Source organism: Fundulus heteroclitus, chromosome 8, assembly GCF_011125445.2.
Source record: "Fundulus heteroclitus isolate FHET01 chromosome 8, MU-UCD_Fhet_4.1, whole genome shotgun sequence".
NCBI lineage: Eukaryota > Metazoa > Chordata > Actinopteri > Cyprinodontiformes > Fundulidae > Fundulus > Fundulus heteroclitus.
The window spans coordinates 29,941,405-29,956,376 of NC_046368.1; the positions used below are offsets into that span (position 1 = coordinate 29,941,405).

At 40.2% G+C, this 14,972-nt stretch overlaps 1 protein-coding gene across 1 annotated transcript in view; it reads right to left on the reverse strand.

The window, feature by feature from the left end:
* Window positions 1–14,972, reverse strand: part of ano1a (anoctamin 1, calcium activated chloride channel a) — a gene marked incomplete in the record, with an annotated part of 57,173 nt that overhangs the window by 9,230 nt on the left and 32,971 nt on the right. The window contains 7 exon segments of the mRNA XM_036140545.1: window positions 3,355–3,515; window positions 4,375–4,509; window positions 4,868–4,932; window positions 6,811–6,852; window positions 10,795–10,850; window positions 12,968–13,019; window positions 13,932–13,986. Coding sequence (XP_035996438.1) covers window positions 3,355–3,515; window positions 4,375–4,509; window positions 4,868–4,932; window positions 6,811–6,852; window positions 10,795–10,850; window positions 12,968–13,019; window positions 13,932–13,986 — 566 coding nt within the window.

Sequence of the window (14,972 nt, forward strand, 5' to 3'; positions counted from 1 at the left end):
GTTACCTTTCCACTAGTGTTGGATTTTACCTTAACTGTCCTAGAGGTGGTGGAGCGAGTCCATTTAGAGCCTTAAATATTGAACAGGCAAAGCATTTCAAATTTTGTAAAATTTGCAAAACAAGAATACGTACTTTTGGAGAATGAAATGATGAAAGGACAGAGGTTTTCTATCAAATACTTTTAAACATTTTTGAATAGTGATTCTATTTTTTTCTTGTTCTCTTTTCAACCTTATTGGTTGACAAGTTTGTCAGTGACCAGTAAGGGATACAGTATTCAAAATGCGAAGAATTCATGCAATGAAGAAACATTTTAGAAAACTTTTCTGGCAATGATATGTCTGAAGTTATGAATATAAAAATTCCCATTCTTTATTTTTTTTTAATTGATAGAGTCCAAGGGAACTCCAAAATATTTAATGTATTTACAAACTGGAGCTTCTCTCCTTTCAACAAGACATGTAGACAAGACTTTGCAGATGGACATTTAAAATAACATGCGGACTGTTTTTTTAAGGTTCAGTAAAAAACATGATTTGAAAAGCCACTCATGTGATTGTTGATGTTAGCTTTTTTGAGACTTCAGTGTCAGACTTTGTGTTTTGTAAAAATTACAGCATAATCTGCATACAACATGATATTAAGGTTTTTGCAAACATTCGGTAAATCATTAATATATAATGAAAATAAAAGAGGTCCAAGTACACTTGACAATCAAGAAATAGGGATTTGATACTACTGAGACACAACAAATGGGTTCTATTTGAGAGATATGATTACCTAAAAGGGTTGCTTGGTCGGAGAAATTTAATTTTGTTAATCTAGATCAGGGACTCCCAAAGTGTGGCGTGAGTTGCCACTGGGAGGTGCACGAGATGAAAAATGTTTGACAGTATTTTCACCCAACAAAAAGACATGTAAAATAAACATTTCCTTTGTAAAAATTAAAATCAAAAATATTAATTTAATCAATGAATAAAAAATTATTGTAATGATCCGTATTTGATTTTATTGCTAAGTGCTCTTGCACACTTACTGTTCCTTTAAGTTTGTTTTGGGTTTATACCGGAAGAAATGTGCGGCTTCTGGGAGGAAGAGTAGTGGTTCGGGGACTGGAGGGGTAAAAGCTATCCCATTCTGTTCGTCCTACATAAGTGTTAGCAGCAAACCTCGGTCTGGTAGCCTCGTGAGACATCCTGATCTCGCGAGCTTCAATGTTTCACTCGCAGATCAGTCTGGCTACTCTCCGTTAAAGAAAATTTGGAGCCGTTCACCAAACGAACGTCCAATCAGCGTTGGGCTTTGAGGCGGATTGAGGTGTGACGCAACGAGAAGCCGCGACAGTTCAGTCTAAGAAACATGGCAGCTTCAGCCGATGAAACTAGCGTTAGCGTGGCTATCGAGCAAGTTTAATCGGAAATTACAGAGTATTTCTTTGCTGAGCTAACGAGCCTTTACCTGCAGCAGCAAGAGTAGCTTGGCTGTGGTTGTGTTTTCGTCGTCGCTCGTAACGTAAATCTGATTGGTTCATTTGGCCCCGTCTATCACCACATAGGCCAATCAGCTAACCAGTATTTCGCCCCTTCCCAAATTACTTCAACGGAAGGTTTCCAGATGGATATGCGGAGCAAATCTATCTGGCGGAGTCAGGTAATCGGTCTGGTGCTTGGGTGTCATAACGGAACGTTGCAGTATTCACACGAAAATGTATTTATTTAAGAGAAATCTTCTATGCTGCATTTTAGGATGAAATACACACATTGTGCTGTATATGCACACATGGCTTGTGGTCTCTGCTTCAATAATTCTGGCAAATATGCTCAATTGGCTGAAATCAGATCAGGGAGAATAAAACAAGCGAGAATCAGAACATGACACCCTTTCTCTCTCCTGAATTTACGTCTTTTACGTCAGCAGAGGAAAAATTTAATTTGAGCCGAAAGTTTATTTACGACATTAAATAGAGTGACTCGGTCTCTGTATCGATCGCACAGCACCTACACAGCGCTGCCCATAGCGCTTTGACTCTGAACCACACCAGCACTGATGTGCATATCCGCTGCCGCCACCACTGTTGCTGCTGGGAAAATTGGTGGTAGACGGCAAATCTTGACTCCGCTCACGCATAGATCTGTAATACTTTTATTGTGATTCAGACAGTGCAGTTCATTTTAAAGAGCTGGTTTTAGCCGGCTATTCAGACAGGAACATGGAAACCGGCAACCGGTGGTGGGGGTTGCAGGGAGCTGAGGTGTGTTACCATGGGAGTGTTTACCTGCTGAATGTAACCTCTGTGAAACAAATCAGAAAATAACTTTTTATTCTCTGATTAATAACAGCTTATGGAGCACTGTCATTGTTACTCTGTACCGCTCAACCTATAACCCCTTTACAACTCCCTTTTTTGAAGCTGTAAAGTAAATCATCTCACTGTAATCAGACTCTCAAACTTCTTTGTGTTTGTGTTTTGCTGTGTAAATCGGAGTCAGACTCAGATTTAGAAGCTGCTACATTAAATAAACACAGTGAGAACACACACACACACACACACAGGTAGATCATCAGAGTTTTAGTCCATGAATCCACCAGGATGATCTCTGCTTTAGAGACGTTTCAGGTTGTCTGTGAAGGTATGGCCGACCTGAGTGTCTTTTTTTTCTCTGGCTCCAGGCTGAGCCACCACTGCACCTGAAAATCCTCAGTATCCTGCTGTGGATGTTTGTGTGTAAACTTTATTGCAATTTATTTAAATGATGTTCTCATTTTATTTCCATAACCTTTGTTATGACAGTTGTGTTGTAACTGCAGTTATTATTATTATTATTATTATTATTATTATTATTATTATTATTATTATTATTATTATTATTATTATTATTATTATTATTATTATTTATTTATTTTTAAGATTGGGGGTGTGTCAACCGGGGGCTGGGACATGGACGGGGGTGCGGGGTTAAAAAAGTTTGGGAACTGCTGATCTTGACAATAATATTTGGGTGATCAACTGTATCGAACACTCTTTTCAAATCAAGAAGAACCGCACCAACGAGAGGACAAGTATCTAAAAGAACATTTGGACTTTTTCAAGAAAAAACAAACAAACATTTATTGCCGTTTCAGTTGGATAATGCGAATAAAAAAAAATGCATTCCATGGAGTGCACTGTGACCCTTATTTAGATGATTTTTCAATTGTTTACTGATCCAGTTTTCAATGATTTTGGATATGACAAGCAATGTACTTACTGGTATATAATTCTTATCTACTTTGTTACCAGATTTGAAAATTGGGGTAATTTTGGCCACTTTCCATGCTGCAGGGACAATAGAATGACTAATTGACAGACTTACCCCAAAGGGCCATGAAGACGGAGAAGAAAACCGTTGCTGGGTTGTCAAACAGGTGGCTGGCTCTAGCAGTGCCACATGCTGTCACCAGCTTCCAGTAGCTGCAGACCTGGTCACACAGCGGACACATGGTAATGTTGTTCCTGGGATCACAGATCTCCATGCTAACAAACACACAGATGGAAAATCTGGGTTATGGTCAGAAAAACAGCAGAACAAATGATTGGTTTTAAAAAAATGCTGAGGGGGTGAGTGGTATTAGCAGAGGGGATTAAAAAACAACAACCAAAACAACAAAACTAAACCAAACCAATGATTTTCCATGTTTCTTCTCACATGAAATATTTATTATTTCCAGCAGGTGTCGTCTACTGCGTGGCTACAGGCTACAGGGTTTAAACAACAGTTCTCACAAAAAGGCTGCAGTAAACAGTGTGCACAGAAAGCTGTCGGCATGAACCGTCACACAGGAGGTGAAAACCCTGCAAGGGATTACCTCTTATCTGACACACCCATCCAGCCTTACAATGAGCTCCCTCAGTGCATGTGTGTGTGTCTCCAATGATTTCTCAAACCTTAATTCCCCTTAATTCTCCTAACCTTGCCCAACATTAGCCAACATGCTCTAAACATGCATGTTTGTAAATGACTGCATGTGGCAATAAACTACAGACTTGAGCATTCTGTCTTGGGAAACGTTTCCTCAGGGTGTGGTCTAGGCTTGGTATTTGCAGAGACTCAGACTGCTCTGCAAGATGTTTTCACTGTGGCAACTCGTTTTACATAGCCACTCCTAGAAAAATGTGAGGATGATGCAGACAGACAGACTGAGTGATTGAGATCACAAATCAGATTAACAGAACTAAACGAGACTCTGGTTACAATCCCTAGGTTTGTATCACATCTTTAAAAGGGAAGGAATTGTATGAATGAAGGACAACAGAGCGAAAACTGAAGCTGAAAACTGATTATTAGCCCAAAGTTTTTGAAATCAGAACAGGACTGTGAACGTGTGCAGTGTACCTCGGGATGTTGTCGTCAACAGTGGCACAGCCATAAAGGAATACAATGACTCCAACAATGGCGGCAGGAATGAGCATCTGTGTGTAGACACCCAACCAGGCAAAATAGAGGCCAACCTTTTCTCCAAAGTACTTCCTGGGGAAAGATGCATCAATGTTCCAAAAGGCCTCCAGTCATTGTTCACTTCATCAAGTCAGACTTAAAAAATGTTTTGCTTACAGATTATTTGGAATACAACACCCTTTACATGCTGCCAAACCTGTCTTTGGATCCACTACCTTTGCGATCATGTGGAACCCGTCAGACCGCGGTTATAGCCACATAGTTGTAGCACTTTGCTCTGACTCAATAACTGCTACTTTTGTTAGATCTGTCTGGGACTTATTTCTGTCCAGTTGGTGACTGCAGGTCCTGGTGGCTCCAGAGAACCAGGTGTAGCTGAGTTAACAGGGAAATTACCCTGTAGCTAATGGATTAAAATAAAGGATCTGACCTGATCAGTCCAATAGGCTGGTACTTGTAGAAAACACTGTAGCTGGCCCACTCCTCGAACAGCAACTAGGGGAAGAAGTCAGAATCAGTAATTACTGGAAGATTTCTAAAGATGGCGAGAGTTGAGCAGCACACGGAAAGAAGTTGACTGTTAAGACACACAATGATTTTTTTTAACAACTTAGTTTGGCAAGACAACCAACACTTCAGACAATCCAAGGCTAAAGAGCAAATATGTTATATATAAATATATCTGCAAGAGGGTGAGTGGAATTTTGATAAACATATGTAAAATTACATTTAATCTTATTATTTTTGGTCTTGTTCTAAATCAAAAGTATGTAAAAAAAGTTTCTTTAAAATAATGTGGGACGCACTATTACATCTGGTCCTCTGGTGGTCACTGTTGAGGTACGTTTTGCAGTTTGCGAGAAGAAACTCTAGGATGAATGTCTAATTCTTTGCCTCCCTAATTGCTCTAATTCTCAAACAGGTTTTACACTACAAGGCAATCCACTCTCCAATATCTTCTACTAAAATGACTACTGTACCTATAAAGTAATTGTCCAACTAACAGCTTTAATGCAGCGGTAAAATAGTATTTACACAGTACAGAAGACACCCAGGAACAACATTGGTGGCCTATGAAATCTTAGAAGTTGGAAACAAATAGAACCGATAAACCAGATGATTCTGAAGATTGCCCACCCACAGCTAAATGTTTACTTCCTCACCATTAGCCAATAGCCAGTTAGTCACAGAGGACTACTTGTGTTGTTTCCGTCTCCATGTAGTGAAAACAGAAACCTTTTATTACCAGGCCTTCCTTGCCTGGCAATAAAGTCCAAAACTCATTACCATATAACACTAGACGCCGTGTGGTGGTTCAAACATCCCCCCTTCACTGACACGCTGTGGCATGTCTGGACTTTGTAGTAATTGACCCGTATTTCCAACCCTAACAAATTTCATCAAAGTAGTCATTAAAACCAATAATTGCTTTATAGGTAGCTTTACTAATAGTATGTGATCATGTAAGGTTGGAACAATCTGCTGCCAAGGCCTAACCTACCTACAGCATGTCATGATAAAACTGCTTTAGAGCAACAGACTTTCCACCTTCCATGTGATACAAGCTCCATGCAGTGAGAGACCGGACAAGAATGGTCGTCCTAGCTCCAGCCAGGCTGGATGTAAGGGAGCTGGCAGCAGTACACTGTGGACATGTTCTGATCCCACTACTAGTTGGCGAATATCACAAGTCACTTGGAGGGAACGATGGAGCATTTTCACACATAATTACACACTATCTACAGGCAAAGCAACAAGTGACAAATTAAGTTGTTTTATTAGCGAGCAGCAGCCCAGTGAAGTGCTTCAATGGCAGACTGAGAGAGAAAAAAAACCCAACAAGAACTCTCCACCCTCCTGTTCCTACATTCCATCAAAAGCTTGGTGAGATGATGCATCAAAGTAATGCTTTTCTGTCGCTTGAGAAGAACAGAAGAGGGTTATTAAGCTGTTGCCTTAGTGACACACGGCCTACAATATAATTATAGAAGGAGAGCTTTAGCATGGGTGGAGGTGACTTCTAATCCATGAGCTCTAATTTCCAACTGTTTATTCTTCTATAGGAGGAGAAATGGGCTCAGAAATATGCAAACCTTTATAGGCTCTTTACGTAGATAGACCAGCTTCATTTTATATTTTATTGATATTTCTATTCTGCTCTTTAGCTCTTAGGGTTTTTCTATGAAAGTGATCTGAACTTACCTAAAGTCACAAAAGACAGCACACTGAACTCTCACCCAAACCCCTTATTTATGGAAAGTTTAAAATGATTTTTTTCCCCATAGTGGATTTTACATTTAGCAACAAGCAACTGCTATAGCTGCCTTGCTGTGCTCTGTATTTAGGTTAGGGTTAACTCAGACTTCCACTTACCTGTCTGTCATTAGGTTTTCCACCATCCCCCTCAACATCTCCCTGTAAAACAAAGTTGATTTTAGCACAACCTCATCATCACGGGTGCATTTGCTAAAAGAAATGCACAACTAAAAATGTAACCTGTTTAAATGTCTACTTGATAGTTTTCTTTGCGTAAAACTAGTTTTTTTAAATAATGTCAAGATAATTACGTCAAGAACATTGAACAGACTCTTTCACAATAAATCAAATAACCACATCCTGTTATTTTATAATTGAGACGGTTTAATTTCAGAGAATCAGCGACACATGGTAAGCATTTTATTATGTAATTTCTGCTAAAGTTGAGAGTTCGACACATTCATGCAAACGCTTTGTTAAATGGACAAAGGTTCAGGTTCAGGTCAGAGGGGTTCATTCGACACCGCATTCCAAGTCCACCTCTGGGAGTCTTGGAAAGAATCTGGTAATAGGAACTCATTAGTAATCCATTACTTTCCTGAGGTATCGAAATAGAGGGTGAACCATTTCCAATACACTCTTCAAAACCAGAAACATGAAAACGTGCTCTTCATGTAAGGGATACATACTCCATAGCCGAGTAAATAACTGCCAAGATAATTACTGCTCAGAACTTGCCAGTGTCTACAGTCAGCACTTTAAACCAGGTTTAAACCAACTGAAACTTTTTCAAATGAGGCTGAATGGGGACACAAGCTTGACTTGCTGCCATGCAACGTCAGAACGACGGTACGGGTATCCCAAACAAAACAAAAAAAGATCTAAAAGCTCACTGTTGGAGAACAACAGCAAAGAGTGGCATCTTGAGCCCCTTTAAGATAATCACTTAACAAGAAACATGCAACCACAAAAGCCTCCAATACTGATCACTTTGTCCTTTAACATTGTTCGAGTCAGCCCAAAGGCTGTGTGCGCTTTAAAAGCATGCAGCTGGGACAATGGAATCAAACAAAATCATAGTGGGTACAGCTTTGGAATGACCAGCCTAGGTGGATCAGGGCAATATTGTTTGACCCCACATTCCAAGTGTAGACCTTACGGTTAACTGCGAGGTGTAAATAATATGTTGAACATGGCAGGAAAGTACGGGCTTTGGTTTCACCAAGTCTTTGTAGCGCCATGTCTTTTCTACAGAACTTCAACCGGGTTTCTGATGACTGTGGAGCTGGCTAAAAATAATGCATAATCAAAACTAGTGTTGCACTGATAGCGATACCAGTATGGGACGGGGCCCCGATCTAGCACTAAAATGGTGGTATCGGTGAGTACCAACAAATAGGGCACGATACCATTTTGATGTTTGTATGTCACTTGAACGCAGCCTTCTCTCTCCCAACTAGTATTTTACATGTTATATAAGTTCATGAAAGTTGCACTATTTTGGCATTTGAGAGCCAAAATTCAGGGTTTAAAAGAGATTATTCAATTATTAATGTAATTTTACTGTCTTACTGTTGCACTACTATTATACATGTTATAATTTCACGAATGTTGCACTATTTTGGCCTTTGCGAAGTTTATTCAACTATTGTCACTCATTCCAGGTAGGCAATAAAAAAGTTCTACTACCCTAAGTAGTATGCAGTTCTTCATACACACACACACACACACACACACACACACACACACACACACACACCACACACACACACACACGCACACACACACACACACACACACACACACACACACACCAATTTCAAACAGATGGTATCAGTATGGGCTAATACTGCACAGCCAGGTATTGGTATCGGGGGCCAAAAAATGGCATCGGCGCAACAGTAATCAAAACTGTTACCATTAAAGACCTTAAAGTCTAACTCTTGGACTGAAAAAAATCCTGAAAACCGTTGAATAACTTCCAGAGCAAGGTAAACTTTGAATATTCATGTATCAAAAGTGTTCAAATTAAGTTTAAATATGAAATATTGCGCATTTTTACACCCATTATGGTATTCCGTGTTTGAGTGCTGCCTTCGTTTACGATCGGGCCATTTACGACGTGTGATGTCAGTTCAAGAACACCGAGAATGCGCGCAGCGAACTTGCATAGAAACACACAGGCGTTTACGTTGTACAACCGGTACGGCGAACAAGGATATATGGATGTTTTCCAGTATCATCTTTCACACACCAAATCTGCTGATCCACGTCTACTTTGAGCAAGCGCTTTAAAAAAAAAAAAAAAAAAAAAAAAAAAAAAAAAAAAAAAAAAAAAAAAAAAAAAAAAAAAAAATCGCCAAACTAAGTCCACAGTAAAATGCCTTCTAGGTACGTAGTTGATGGCTGTAGTGTTGCTTATAGACCAGTTCACTGCTATTTTCATCCGTGTTTTTCACGCATGCGTGCCGGACTGGAAGAAAACTGACGAGTTCTTGACGTATTGTTCTTCTTTGGATAACATATCACAAGATCGTTTCAAGAGTAAGTTGATAGTTGATGGTATCAGATTGCCAGATTTATACAGCAAAAGCCTGAAGGGACGGAGCGAGTCTGTGAAATGCTGGCCAAGGGTTTCGTACGGCGACATATACAGCTGCCTTATAAACACGCCAGGCAGTACACACGAGAGAGCATGAAAGCATGAAACCACTGGACGGCTACAATTATTTTATATCGGGACATAGACACCAGCAACCCCCGCGACCCTATGAGGGATTAAGCGGGTCAGAAAATGGATGGATGGACGTTCAGACATGTTTGTGTAACATGAGAAAGCGGAGTCGGGGACACAGCGCTTCAGCAGAGAGGACGACCCGCCCGGTAGGTTAAAACAAACATTGTTCACTAAGGATTGTTTCGGTGCTTTTGTTCTATTAATCCTTTTTCACAGACTCATGCCAGAGGGTTTGCATACATGTATGTATATTAAAAAAAAAAATAACAAAATAAATAAATTAAAAAATAAATTTAAAAAAAAAAATCGCTGCACTAAGTCCACAATAAAATGCCTTCTAGGTGTGTAGTTAGTGGCTGTAGTGCAGACCGCGGTGAAGTTGGTTTGATATTGGACATTCAAGCTCCGCTGAGTCAGCAGGATCTAGCTCACGGTTGATGGACTCTGATTTTCTCATACGCGGTGGGACCGTCAACAAATCTGATTTTATTTTTGTTTCTTAAGAGTGCTCCGCTGACTCCGCGGAGCTTGAATGTCCAATGTCAAACCAACTTCACCGCTGTCTAGTGCCGGCCAGAAAGTAGCGCTACATACTTGGCCGGTGGATCAAAAGGTCCGAAAGAAATGGGATAAATTCGTAAAAGAAACGCGAAAGGGCTGGATTGCCGGCAGTGACAAAAGTGTTTTATGCAATTCACACTTCACGAGTGAGGATTTTGAGGGGTACTTTCAATGGAGCATGGGCTCTACGTGTTGGGCAGCGTTAGAAATAGTGTCCTCAGGTTCACCTTTTTCAAACTTCGTTTCTTCGTAGATATATTCGGTATCGGAGTCGCCAATGCTTGAGGTGGAGTTTGTAGATGTATCAGACATTTTTTTTATAATTTTTCTGTATGTAGAGTAAGAGTTATTAATTAAATTTAATAAATTGGTAGCAAAAGTCGTAGTGTTAGCAGCTGGATGCACGGTACTAGTTCTGTTTGTGACATCACATTCCGAAACAGCCCGATTGAAGAATGTTCGGGCTTTTTCGCTTATACAGCAAGTTTTATCGAAATTACTTCCAAACGCCACACATAATTCACATATAATATACATTTCGTTACTCGTGACTATCTGAATGCATCTGGCATACATTCAGTACAAGAGTTAGACTTTAAGCTAAAATTGAAACAGGCTATATGTAAACAGAATTATCAAAACAAAATCAAAAATAGCAAATCAAGCTATTACTTTGTGGTAACAATTATAAAATACTCCATGAAGCAGTTTTTCCTCATCATCCTTCTGCAAAGATGGCTGAAGGCCCGCAGGAGGGAGGTGGCCCGGGAACATCAGAGATGAAATGTGATGTTGATACTCACATCATGCAGGGGGAAAGCAGATGTGTAGACACCGTTGGCTAACAGACTGGTGATCCCTGTAAGAAGGCATAATGAGTAGGATTCTAATGAAAACATGTAAACACTCACAAAGAGCAGGAACACCCAACTAACAAGCCAGGAGCTAAACCCATGAAGGCCTGGATGGGGGCGACTCTTCAAAACATTTATACCGACGTATAAAACGTGTAGTGGTTTGTTTTCTTTCATAACAGCAGCAGGAGAAAATTATTAAAACATGCACTAAATCATGACGTACTGACATTTGAAAGCCCGTTCAACAAATCAACACATGAGATGGGGCAAGACATTTTCGCTATAATTTAGCGTATTTCTATTGTTTCTGCCCCAAAATGCACTGGTTCTGTTTTATGAAGTTGATTTTTGACAAGCTTGTTAGGCAAGGCACATTGGGGGTCAATCATCCTCCCCTTGAGCTTGCAGGAGGAGTTCTAAAGTTGATAAAAAGGAATGTCTTGGTAAGACTTACTTCAGACAGACTTTGCGACCGCGCGGTGAAAATCATCTTGATTGGTAATGTAAACTCTGTCTCCATATTTAATTTCTATGAATTAAATATTCATATTAAACTGTTCTACCTCTGATTAATGTTTTCTCACTTGCGGCCAAATCTGGAACCGGGGTAAGATAGGTTTTCAATAAGACATGTAGCAGCAGGCCGGTAAACCCAATCTTTAACAGTATGCAGAGGCTGGAGCCAGACAACCTGAGTGGTCTGGAGGGTTGATGCACTGATAACAAGTCTGTGATGTATTTAGATGCCAAGCTATTCAGGGATTTATAGATTAACAGAAGTATTTTAAAGTATATTCTCTGAGATACAGGGAGCCAGTGTAAGGACTTTAGAACCAGGTCCATGTTCTTTACGTTCTTAGTCTTAGTGAGGACACGGGCAGCAGCGTTCTGGATCAGCTGCAGCTATCTGATCCACTTTTTAGGCAGACCTGTAAAAACACCGTTGCAGTAATCAATTCGACTAAAAATAAACGCATGGATTAGTTTTTCCAGATCATGCTGAGACATTAGTCCTTTAATCCTGGAAATGTTCTTCAGGTGATAGAAAGCTGACCTTGTAATTGTCTTTAGATGCTTTTGGAGGTTCAGGTCTGAGTCCATCACTACTCCCAGATTTTAGGCCTGATCAGAGGTTTCTAGCTGAAGCAGCTGAAGCTGTGTGTTAACTTTTGATCTCTCCTCTATTGGTCCAAAGATTATTACTTTAGTTTTGTTTTTATTCAATTGAAGAAAAATTTGGCACATCCATGCATTGATTTCTTCTAAACATTTCAGTTAACAGCGTTACAATGTTGTCCTGCCTCAGCTAACAGAGCAATGCACATGACTGACAGAAGCATCCTTGTGATCAAAAGCAGTGAACCAAAGTTTCAGTTGTTGGTTTTTGTCATAAAAGCGTACACTGGTGCGTTTTCATTTGTTGCAAGTACAATTCTACGCAAAAAATGTGAAGAAATCGAACATGTTTTGTGTTAGTGGTTTTAGCAGGACTCTTTCACAGCTTCACCTGCGCTACACTGACAATCTAACTGGGCTTGAAATCTTTATCTTCTTGTGTTACCACTGGTAACCTTCAAGAGGTAGGCAATCACCATCACCTTGCACTGAAAATAAAAAAAGAACATTTTTGATAGGAAAATTATGGGTGAACAGTTTTCTAGATCCTAACCATCTCCTTCTGAGAAGTGAAGTGACGAGTTTTGGGCTACCGCCTTGTTACATAGGGACAACCAAGAAATCACTTCCGTCCAAGAAAAATATCCGACAGACTGAAATCCTGCGGCAAAAGATGGACAGCACATGGATGGTGCTTCTGTATTTTTTCGAATAAATTCTTCTTGTGAATGTTGGGAAAACTAATTATGCCAGATGCAGAATTACAGTGAGTTCTGCGTGGTGCACGCAGTGAAGCATCATTGCAGTGTATGAAATGTTTTAATAGCACTTTTATATGCCATCAGAAAATGTAAAACAACCAACGTAAATGCATCAACGCGTGGAGAAAAGTGTTGGCAGTCACTCAAAGCTTCTTTACTTTAAGACCTAATTTTATCATTTAAACCTAAGGGATGTTACATTTGTCTTCAGGTCTGCTACAGTGATGTTAGACAGGTTTTACCCATGGAGTAGTTGGGTCTTGTCCATCTTATTCTCTTCAGTACTTCATAGACCTGGCAATAAAGGATAATACAGTCATTTAAAAAATGGCCAATTAAGCATGTTAGAAAATGTCAAACATAACACGACTGAAGATATGGGATGATTATTTTGTTATTGGATAATAGAAATTAGATGAATACAGAGGGAAAATTAAAGTAAAAACCAACTGCTTAGTTTCAGATGCATGTCTTTAGAAAGGCAATAAAAACAGCTCCACCGGGTCTAATTGATGAGCTCTGGAGCACAGCTATGAGCAAAGAACTGCTGGGGTCGTACACCTCCATCCAATACTGGGATTCAATCAAATCATCTAGTCATTAGTCAAACAGTGGGTAGCCCTGCGTAGGTGTGTGTATATACTATATATTGGTATGTGTGTGTTCTTGTACTTGCAGCTGAGTGAGAACACTTTTTGCTAATTTTACTAGTAAAGTGAGGGCTTCTTGTCGGTTCCCACTTTTTTTCTGGGCTAGGGGTTAGGTTTAGCACTATGTTGTCAATTAGGTTTAGGTTAGGGTGGATATTAGGTATAAATCGGTAAGGGTTAGGGCATGGAAAGGCTTGAAGATGAATGGAAGTCTATGGAAGACAAGGCCCAGTCCTACCTACATGAAACAAGGATGTGTGTGTGTGTGTGTGTGTATGTGTGTGTGTGTGTGTGTGTGTGTGTGTGTGTGTGTGTGTGTGTGTGTGTGTGTGTGTGTGTGTGAAGGGAGAGTGAGAGAGACAGCGTGAGGTACCACTACTTGACAGAATATAATGACCACTCCTTTGGCTGACGTCTAAGATGTTACACTGAGAGAAAACTATGTTTGGAGATGGGTTAGGATTAGAAGCATATTCATCTATGAGAGTTTTACAGTGATTATTTATCCACATTCATCACTCGTGATCACCTTTAACATTCTAAAAGAAATACTTACGATGGAGCTTCTCGTCTTGCTGTCAAAGAAGAGGTCTCTGTCTGACAGGTCAAAACTGAGGGGAAAAAACAACAACAAAAAACAGCCAAAGTTTCATTTAATCCAATTCAGTTTAGTCACATGGTGTAAATTAACACTGCATCTCATCTGCCGGAACTTTATAATTAAAATAAATCAATTTGACTGAATCATTCAGACAGGTTCCAAGTATAGCACATCCATTCCAGAGTGATCCTGGTTAAACAACCTAGTCAAATTCAGGTTATTATTCCATTTGGTTCAAAGTTTTCTCTCTAAGGAAACCCAGCAGATTGCATCAGGTCACTGACTTGCAGCATTCACTCCTGGGTGAGCGTAGAGCCACAGTGGACAGTTGCTGGCATTGTGTGATTGACTTTGCAGCAATCCCTCATACTGAGCATGCATGTAGCGACAGTGGAGAGGAAAATTCCCCTTTAACAGGAAGAAACCTCCAGAAGAACCAGAACCATGCTCAGTGTGAACGGCCATCTGCCTTGACAGAGAAGAGACACAAAAATCACAGAAGCACACATTGATCCAGGAGTACTTTCTATGTGAGAGAAAACTAAAAGGGTGATGGCACGGGGCTGCAGGGGCACAGCAGTAGAGCATGTGACCCATGTTCAGCAGCCTCAGTCCTCGACATGGCTGTTCTGGGTTTGAGTTCCAGCTAGTGGACCTTAGCCACGTGTTCCCTTCTCTTTTAACCCCATTTCCTATCAGCTAACTGTCGAATGGAGGCCACTGGTGCAAAAAATCTGTTAAAAAAAATTATTGGCAATGCTAGCTCTTTTTGTGGCTTCATGTAGGAGAGAAAAATAGCCCAACAGATCAGCTCTGAGGCAGTTTTCAGGTCCAGGAGATGAAAGGGAGCACAGAGAGTGAGTAGTAGTAAAAGTTCAGCTAGTAGCCATGTCTAGGAGAGAGACACTCTTAAAGACAGAACTAAGCCATCATCTTGAAAAGAACATCATGAAGCTGTTGACAGCAGTAGCTCAGCCGCTGCCGCCCTGCAGGACA